The 9,950-nt window shown below is 35.8% G+C and overlaps 2 protein-coding genes across 2 annotated transcripts; one reads left to right on the top strand and one right to left on the bottom strand.

Moving 5' to 3' along the window:
* The first annotated feature begins 281 nt into the window (after positions 1-281).
* LOC145579437 (cytochrome P450 78A9-like) lies at positions 282-2,943 on the top strand. Its single transcript, XM_081636688.1, has 2 exons — positions 282-1,361; positions 2,318-2,943. Exons 1-2 carry the CDS (start codon positions 354-356, stop codon positions 2,927-2,929), a joined length of 1,620 nt encoding a protein of 539 aa, XP_081492814.1. The 5' UTR covers positions 282-353; the 3' UTR covers positions 2,930-2,943.
* A 1,809-nt stretch (positions 2,944-4,752) lies between these two features.
* Positions 4,753-7,662, bottom strand: LOC145592863 (methionine gamma-lyase-like). Its single transcript, XM_081649370.1, has 2 exons — positions 6,798-7,662; positions 4,753-5,481 (listed from the first exon to the last, which is right to left on the bottom strand). The coding sequence occupies exons 1-2, from the start codon at positions 7,588-7,590 to the stop codon at positions 4,901-4,903; spliced, it is 1,374 nt and encodes a 457-aa protein (XP_081505496.1). The 5' UTR covers positions 7,591-7,662; the 3' UTR covers positions 4,753-4,900.
* Between the last annotated feature and the right edge of the window lie 2,288 nt (positions 7,663-9,950).

Below are 9,950 nucleotides of genomic sequence, written 5' to 3'. Positions count from 1 at the left end.
TTTTGCATTGACAAACGTGATAAAAGAAATAGAGGAAGTATATGAGTTGTTATCTTAATTTAAAGACATACCTTTAACGTTTTACAAGTACTATCTATTGTATACGAAGTATTATATTAACACAAGGAAACTTGTAACATCATAATTTTTGTAATAAAACTAAAAATAAAATACAAGTGTCATTTTACAGCTATCATTTATCAATGTTAATTGCCTGCCACTCTTCTCTATTTAAAGCCTCCTCCTTAGTCCTTACCTTTGAAATAAACCATAAATAGAAAGCCGCACAAAATACTCAACACATACACTACTCAGCTCTCTAATACCTCCATTAAACACAACTCCTCTTTTCCATGGAATCCCAAACTGAGAGTTTATGGTTAATAGCCCTCGCTTCCAAATGCACCGCCTTTTCACCACAAACTATCCTTTTCCTTTTCACCCTCTTATGCTTAGCTTCATTAACCATGGTTTTGTTCCACTGGGTTGAACCCGGGGGTCCAGCTTGGGGTAACTACCGCCACAAATTCACCCCAAGAAACACCCCGGTACTACCCCCTGGACCCCGGGGTTATCCCATCATAGGAAGCATGGACTTAATGGTGGGCTTAGCCCACCATAAGTTAACCTCCATGGCTAACCTCTTAGGAGCTAGGAGGCTTATGGCCTTTAGTATGGGTGACACACGTGTCGTGATCACATGCAATCCTGACGTAGCTAAAGATATCCTATGTAATTCTGTGTTTGCTGACCGTCCGATCAAGGAGTCTGCTTACAGCTTGATGTTTAACCGTGCGATGGGGTTCGCCCCGTTCGGTGTTTACTGGAGGACGTTACGGAGGATTGCTTCCACCCATATGTTCTGTCCGAAACAGATTAATCTCGGCGTAAAACAAAGAGCTGAAATCGCGTCACAAATGGTGAACATGATTAATAATAATGTTGGTAAAAATACAGCAGCATCAGCATTTTCTGTCAGGGAAATGCTGAAGCTAGCATCTCTGACCAACATGATGGAATCAGTGTTCGGAAGGCAGTACGAGTTGTCCACTGCCTCGCATAATAGCGAGGCGGCAGAACTTAGTCAGCTCGTACAAGAAGGGTATGACTTGCTTGGAAAGCTCAACTTGTCTGACCATCTTTCTTGGCTTGGTTCCTTTGATCCTCAAAGGATCCGAGAGAGATGTTCTCAGCTCGTTCCTCGGGTTAATCGGTTTGTTAACCGGATTATTTCCGATCACCGGGTTTGGGACCATAAGCACGAGACATGTGACGAGACTAGCCATGATTTTGTTGATGTTTTACTGTCCTTAAATGGACCTGATAAATTGTCTGATTCTGATATGGTGGCTGTTCTTTGGGTAAGTATTTTTAATTTCATACTTCTATACTTTGTTATAATTATTAATTTAAATTATACTATTAACACGAGTAGTCGAGTACACGAAAATAATATTTAATTTAGTAGTAAAGTTGTGCCACTTGAATTTTGTTAATAACATATATAAAATAGGGGCTTTATCTCAAGATTCTCAACCTAATATACCCTAGGCATACATGAATGAAGTAATCACGACAGTTGCAACCAATGATATTTCATAATTATAGTATATGCAATTGGAGGGTGGATCATCTCATTTTAAATCATACACTATTTTTGTCTGAAAATGAATAAATAAACTTGTTGGTGGTATTTTTCTTTTTTTGGGATGTGGGGACAACAAATCCGATCTCCTTATAATAATGCAAGAATAAAGATGTGCTACCAAATAAACAAATCTAACAGTAACATTTTTGTAGCTATTATCATGTATAATGACGTTTACATTGAGAATAAACATTCTTCATACAGTAACACTACTTCGATCTATCTCTATTTAGAACAAGCTTCCTTCCCCACTCTCATAATGTCTAACCAGCTAATCCGCGCTAGATTGACTCATAAGAGGTTGCGTATTGGTAGGACAGTTTTGATGCTAGTACTAAAGAAAATTAGGATAAGCTAATCAAACTCTTTTAGTAACACTAATAATTAATAAGTTGAACATCATTATTGATAATTGATGTAATGATTATTGATATATGTGACAGTAACACATAAAGCTTTAGACCACCTTTTTTCTAGGGTTAAAAAAAAACAAGTGACAAATATCCACAACAATATTCACAATGTTAAAAAAAAAAAAAAAAAAAACAAGTGACAAATATTACTCCGTACTCTATTATACTTCATATGTGATATCAAATCGTCAATAAATTGTCTTGGAAATATTTTTTATGTATTGTAATTTTGAACGAATTTGTTTACGAATGGCAGGAGATGATATTCAGAGGAACTGATACAGTAGCAGTCTTAATAGAGTGGATACTAGCAAGAATGGTCCTACACCCTGATATCCAATCAAAGGTCCAGATTGAATTAGACAAAGTCATTGGCAAATCAAGACCGTTGATGGAATCTGATATTCCTTCATTGGGCTACCTTCAGGCTATGATCAAAGAAGTTCTGAGATTACACCCACCCGGCCCACTTCTATCATGGGCCCGTTTATCAATAACTGATACAACCCTTGACGGGTATCATATCCCAGCAGGTACAACTGCTATGGTTAACATGTGGGCCATAGCCCGGGACCCCGATATATGGGCTGACCCGCTTAGGTTTTACCCTGAGAGGTTTATGGATAAAATGGATGATTTCTCGGTGTTGGGATCGGATCTTAGGCTTGCACCGTTTGGGTCTGGGAGGCGGTCTTGCCCCGGAAAGGCGCTCGGGTTAACAACCGTTACTTATTGGGTTGGGACTTTGCTTCATGAGTTTGTGTGGACACAATGTGACCAAAATCCTGTTACTCTTAATGAAGTCATGAAGTTGTCATGTGAAATGGCAAATCCCCTTAAAGTTATGGTCCACTCTAGGCGTAATTGAGTGTACGACTAAGACGTGAGAGTTTAATTAGTTTGTTTGGTTGATATTGTACAAAAGTGAGTAAAACCAAATTATACTACTAGCTCCCCGAAAAAAAGAAAAAAAAAAAAACAAAAAAAACTACTAGTTCGGGTGTAATGTGTAAATATACTCTTTGAGACCTTAACTAACTAAGAACAAAGTTTGCCGTGTAAGGTAAGATGTAAGTTTCATAAGGGGACATAGAAGTTAGATCGTGAATAAAAGTTTGTTGTACACTCTCCGTATGTTTGAATTCACACAATCGATGTGATCAAATATAAAGTGTGAATTTGTATATTTTCTTTGTATGAAATGTATTTTCCTTGATAGATAATATACAAAACGTGTTAAAATTTTTGTACCGTACATAATAAACTTGTTCAATACGTGCTAACCTAGTTCATCTTAATTTGTCACATGATTACTCTGATTTGTAACAACTTAGTTAAACAATTAGAGACTATAACAAAGGACTATCAATCGGACTATGCATTTGTCTAGTCCTATAGCATTGGACCGCGATTAAGTACAATGTGGCATCATAGTTCATAATATGGTCTGAAGTTCCGAACATCTCATGGAGGACTGACTATGTGAACATAGGTGGAACGAGTCGTCTGAACACAGAAGAGGCTAATTAGCTTGTCTAAACTCTTTTAAGTAGCATAACTTTGTAAGAAAGTGACTGTTGGTTAGCCTCATTGCTAAGTGAATTGCTGAATGATTGAAAATGATGAATACTGCAATAGACAAATAATTGTGGCCAAATATTTGTAGGGTACTGATATAGACCAAAAAAGGGCATAATACTAAGTAAGTAGTGATCATTCTTTCAATCTATGTCGGCAAGAACTAGAAAAACCAAAGGAATGACAAATGACAAGTTAATTATAGATGAATTGCCTAAGGAAGAGGGTCTTTAATCCATACTTTGCCTTGCAAAGAGGGACTTTAAATTATATTCGAGTTAGTAAAACAGAAAAACAACAAAAATATTGGTTTTAATGTGTAATGTTGTTATCTTGTAACTTTCGCCTTCAACTCTTTTTGCACCGGCAATGAGAATGACCTGAAAATTAATTTGAGCTATTACATTTACAAGAGGTACTAGACAATAATGGTGGTAGGACGTTCATTAATTTCGGATACCTTGAATGCACATTACAATTTGTCCGTATACATCCTCAATGTTTGCCAAAGAATCGGATATTAAGAAATGATTCGATCTTATCTTATAAAGCTTGTTTGTTTGGTTCGCAATTGCTCGAAGGTGTCCTAAGGGAAAGCCTTTCAATACCTAAGATAGTTCGATTTCATGTGTTTTCCATAATATTTGGACTAATGGCAGGGGATGTTTACTCATCATTTGATTTGTGATGGTTGTATATGGGCAACATCTACTTAGGATACACTGTCAAATTCCACTGCTGCCAAATCATCAGTAAATCGTAGTTTTAATCATTATCGAATGGACTTCATGTTATTAAGCATAAACTTCTGATGTCTTATCAGCGTGCTCGACCACAGTGCATAATTATGCAATGGTGCTAAGCAATCAGTCATGTTCGTGTGAGTACGGACTACTCACTTTCTTTCTTCCTAAATGTTCACTATTTGGTAATGCAATTCCCCTGTACCCATGTAAGTCCCACTAGATACAATATAATCGTACATATAATGACATGTACTTTACTCTTAGTCCAAGATGCTTAGAGGCGAAGTAAGACTTGATTGTCAAGACTATCTAGGACTATAAAAATACGAATAGACAATCACAAAGGATAATAAAGACGGAACATGTCACAAAATATGGCATTGCCACAGTTGAATATGCCATTTATATAGACAATATAGTATGAAACCAAAGTTACTTACAGCATCATACTAATTGATGAAATTTTATTGTAAGGCAGAGCTAATCAAGAGTGCAACAAGACCTTTTCTCTTGGTTCATTTGTGGCGAACACTAAACTTGACATCCTGCAATTTACCCAAGGCCTTCTCAAATTGGGCCCACTTCTGCTCGAGCGTGCCAGTATAGCCAATGGACATCCTAACAAGGCCCGGTGAGATGCCTGCGCGAGCCTTTTCCTCCTCACTCATCTCACTACTAGTGCTGCTACCGGAGCATGACATAAGGGTCTCATAGTAGCCCAAGCTAACCGCCATGAACCCGAACTGGGTGCAGTTTTGGAGCTGGTACATCAACCGGTTGGCGCGCTCTTCGGTCTCCATGTCCACACAAAGGATGCCTCCATACCCATATTCTTGGCTGCAAATGGACTTCAAAAGCTCGTGTTGTGGATGATCTTCTAGCCCAGGAAATATGACTTTTAGGCCCAATTTTTTCATCCTTTTGGCAAACTCCAAGGCCCGTGCACAATGCTCTTTCATTCTGAGGCCCAAATGAGGAAGCCTTTCAGATAGTTCAAATGCCACTTTGGCGTTCATTGTTGGGCCTAGTAGCATTAAGGCCCCTTGGTGTAAGTCCATCATTGAATTCACTAGGCTTGCTGGCCCACAGACAGCACCTACATCAAGTCAAGCAAAATATAAGTATGTCTATTTATTTTTCTAAATTGATACGGAGTGCTCCATTTAGCGATGGCGTTAAAAGGGGAGAATTCAAGTTAATCCCTAAGATTGACATGAAAAGTTAATCTTCTCTCACAATATATTGTTTTACTTTTATTTTTTAAATAATAAAAGTGAAATAATAAAGTGGCACGAAAACAAATGCATAAAATTATGAAAGAAGATAACTTGAAATATTAATCTTGGAAATTAACTGAGGCTCCCTTTTAAAAAATTACGGAGTAGATATCATCGTCTTTTTACAACCCAACTAGGGGACTAGTGGTAAATTTTTACAATTAAAGAAAGGTGAAATTTAAAGTTAAAGAGTAGTACAATGTTGACATATTTGTCGTAACTTACAAAAGTCATAAATAAAGAGTGAATGAAATGAGGGAAACGTGACTATGTGAGTTGAAGCTTATCCTATACCCAAAGTGTTGGAAGTCTTTTTTGTGGGCCTGATAGGTACAATCCAAAGATGGGCCAGATGGCAATTTCTATGACACACACCACAATTGAGGGTACTAGAGGCATCTTATGATTGAGGTCGAAAATGTCATTTGGCATCTTTAACATGGTAATTTGTTACCAAGGTTTTCCCTATGTTTCAAATTACACTCTTGTATACTCTTGTTCTCGAATTAGTTTTTACACTATTTTTGTTCGTATGTATAGTTTAATTCAGCCTATGTCAAGTGGAATTTAGGCTTTTGTGACTTTAACTTTTGTTGGGTGGTTCATTATCTACAATATTTATATGCACCCTTCTCATAAAAACTCAAGACATAAGTACATTGGAAACATTAACTTTTATCATGAGTATTGTGAACATTTTTTTTTTTAATTGGGTGTGTAGAGAGTTGCAAGGAAGGGTGAAAATCGATTTCAAAATCTCCTGAAATCAGATGGAATGCTCTAGCCACTTGAGCTATCCTTAATGGAACATTGAGTAGCATATTAACACAATTCAAGGGTTAAGTTCTTTATCACGAATAATTGTGAATGCATGTTTCACTATTTGTATTTTCTAAGCAAATTTCCAATCAATAATGTCCCCTGTTTAACCAGTGCATGTCATACCAATTAACCACAATTATACATCAACAAAAGACAGATAACAAATTCCAATAAAAAATCATGCAGTAAATTCCAATAAAAAATCATGCAATAAAATTGCGACAAAAATAGGCAGAAACAACAAGACACATGTATAATAGGTAAAATAAAAAAATAATTATACGATCAAATGACAAATTAAAGATGACATTACCTGCGATAATATCGGCCCCACCACTAATATACTTGGAAATACTATGCACAACCACGTCCGCACCAAGCCTAGCGGGCGATATCACAACCGGCGCAAAAGTATTATCCACCACCACAATCACCCCTTTTTCGTGTGCAATTTTACACACCTCTGGTATATCCGCCACCGTAAGAGTCGGGTTCGATACCGACTCGAAATAAACAACTTTAGTCATTCCCTCTACGATTGCCGCCTTAATGGCGGCATGATCACATATATCAACAAACGTAGTATTAATCCCGCTAGTACGCGGGAGAAAATGCGTCAACAAAGCGTGAGTACCGCCATATAGAGTTTGAGACGCTACGATATGGCCGCCAGCGCCTACGAGCTGGAGGAGGACGGAGGAGATAGCGGACATACCGCTAGCCGTGCAATAAGCGGCCTCCGTCCCCTCCAAGGCGGCCATAAGGCGTCCGAGGTTTAGGACCGTAGGGTTAAAATGACGACTATATATGAAATAGTCACGGTCAGGTCCTAATTCACCTGAAAATAACCGCCTCATGGTTTCTGGCTCCATAACCGTAAAGGTTGCGGATGCCTCTATTGACATATTTACCCCTCCGTGTTCTCCGAACTCGTGGCGTGCGCTTGCTAGCGCTGCCACGGGATCTTCTTTGGCCGCGATTGCGGCCTTCTTTGTTATGATCATTGAGTTGTAACCATAATCTTCATTGTCGCTTGAACGTTTTTTATTATTATGGTTTAAGATTGTGTTGTTAATTGAAGTGGTTGGGGGAACTCCGGTTGCCATTGAGTTGTTAAAAATTCAAGCGTGTTTTTTTTTTTTTTTTGGGGTGTTTGTTTTGTGTTTGTATTTGCAAATGTAATGAAGTTCGAGTGTTTATATAGAGGATCGGAGTAGAAAATATCAAAGGGAAATTATATTGAAGTTGGGTTAGGAAAGTTATTGCTATGTTACCATACTTACGTCAGTCATTAGAAAGAAATTTTATCTCTTGTACTTTAATTCTAAGCTAATCACTAAATTTAAACACGTTATTTGGTTTGAGATAAATATGAATATAATATTGATGATCGTTTTTTCTATGCGAAAATTTAGACTACCATATTAATATGTGAAAGGGATTGTAATAATGATTGTTATTATGTCCAAATACATTAGGTACTTGGACGTGAATTGTTATTTTTCTCATTACACGATTTTATCTCTTTGTAATTTACACAATTTTATTTCCTTGAAAAGAGGAAAAAATATACTTGTGCATTTTATAGGACTAGCTAATCCATCACTTACACTACTTTTTTTAATTTTTTCCGCAAAATTATTTCTACTCTTTATAACAAAACTGAAGGATAGGGGAACGAAAGTGAAATCTTGGGTTTGCTAGAAGAGAAGAGAGTGTGCATTAAAATTTTATTCCATAATTTATTTTTACTGAACTACAATGATGAGATCAAAAAAAGTATTACTCAAGTATTGCAATATAATGAGAATATGATACTAGAGTATCACATATGATATTATTCTCACTGATTGATATTAAGACTTGGGAGATTACTATGAGGAAATAAAATTAAGATAAATAAAGACTATTGTGAGATTTTTACCAAGACAAGAAGTAAGAATTGGAAATCTATTTATGTGGGTAATATTAGGAAAGTCCTAAAGTTTTTGTTTTTTTTTTTTTTTTTTTTTTTTTTTTTTTTTTTTTGGGTGCAAAGTCCTAAAGATAATAGGCGCAACCAATATAATATCTAGACTATTTCATAAAAGTATTTCATACATTGAAAAGGAATATCGATCGCACAATTCTACTAATAATCAACTTTCGGTATTGGTAAAACATTTTTAAAAGCAATCCAAGATTCAATTTTGTTCATAATCATATGTAAAGCATTAACAGATTATATAATTTATTTATTTTTTTGACAGAATCACAGAACTGCTTAAACTTAATTTTACATATAAGTGAGTGGTCAAAACATAGTGATTTTACTATTTTAGTGGATGCAATGACGCAAAAGTTATATTAATAATAGACATAATTATCCAATGATCAACCTTGTGCAGTTAATAAGGATAAGGTATATGCCACGTGGTCTAGTGTTGGAGATTTGGAAGTAATTGTTGATAATTGATAGATGGATGATCCGACTAGATGATATGGAAAGGTAAATCGTAATCGATAAATTGTAGCATACATATCATATTTAGTTGGAGCCCAATATAAGGACTAATAATACAAGTCAAGGTAGCTTTGGATCTTTGGTTTACATATGGCTTTGTAATGTTCAATTATTCCTGAAAATGACCTAAATTTTGACGATCCTTTTAAAAAAGACTGGTGTGGACATGAACTGCTTTGTAACTACTATTGGTTTAGTAGTTTTTTTTGTACTATTATCGTGTTTTTAGAAAGTCTTATACTTGCGTATATAGTTGCATGTATTTACTAATTTTATTGCAGAAAGTTTTAAGTTTAACTTTTCGATTAAATTGATTTTTTAACCTGACATTGGAGCTAACATGATACAAAATCACGAGTTTAAAATCATCTACCTTTATTTTTAAGTGGAATATTTCACGTTGGGTATGAAGAGGGCCATTTCTCGTCTAATTTTCACCTTACAAGGCTAATTTTTGGCCCATGTGTTCACTAAGTTTAATTACATGGATGGAAAAAATAACATTAAATCAACAATTCTACCATGCATATACAAGTTATATGGTCCATTGTACATAGAAAGTTGCCTGCTCAAATTACCTTGGTTGAGGTTACCAAATTATGAAGCTTTCTCTAATATATCGCCCTATCAACTAGTTTAAGTAACTGGTATATGTCTGTGTTTATGCATGTGCACGTGAAATAACGAAATGCGGAGAATTGATGATTTGTGGGAGCTCCATACTTTGATATTCAATGCTCACTTTTGTCTATTACTCCCCTCTCTCTATATTTTTACCTATTTTTTAGATTAAACTTTGCAAACTTCAATCATAAATTACCGTTAATCTATAAGATATAGTGTAGTCATGAGTAATCTAGTTAGATTAGACTCATTGCATATTTTATTAATATATATCACGCTTTTATAGTTTTTACGTATATGATAGGACATGAGCATTCTAAGATGCATTTTGGAGACCGT

Source organism: Chenopodium album, chromosome 2 (assembly GCF_948465745.1).
Source record: "Chenopodium album chromosome 2, dcCheAlbu1.1, whole genome shotgun sequence".
Classification (NCBI taxonomy): Eukaryota; Viridiplantae; Streptophyta; class Magnoliopsida; order Caryophyllales; family Amaranthaceae; genus Chenopodium; species Chenopodium album.
This window is presented reverse-complemented; position numbering and strand designations above follow the sequence as displayed.

Coding starts and splice junctions, on each gene's coding strand:
- LOC145579437 (XM_081636688.1), top strand. CDS start 354: ATGGAATCCCAAACTGAGAGTTTATGGTTAATAGCCCTCGCTTCCAAA. Junction 1,362..2,317: donor ATATGGTGGCTGTTCTTTGG/GTAAGTATTTTT, acceptor TACGAATGGCAG/GAGATGATATTCAGAGGAAC.
- LOC145592863 (XM_081649370.1), bottom strand. CDS start 7,590: ATGGCAACCGGAGTTCCCCCAACCACTTCAATTAACAACACAATCTTA. Junction 5,482..6,797: donor TGGGGCCGATATTATCGCAG/GTAATGTCATCT, acceptor GACTTGATGTAG/GTGCTGTCTGTGGGCCAGCA.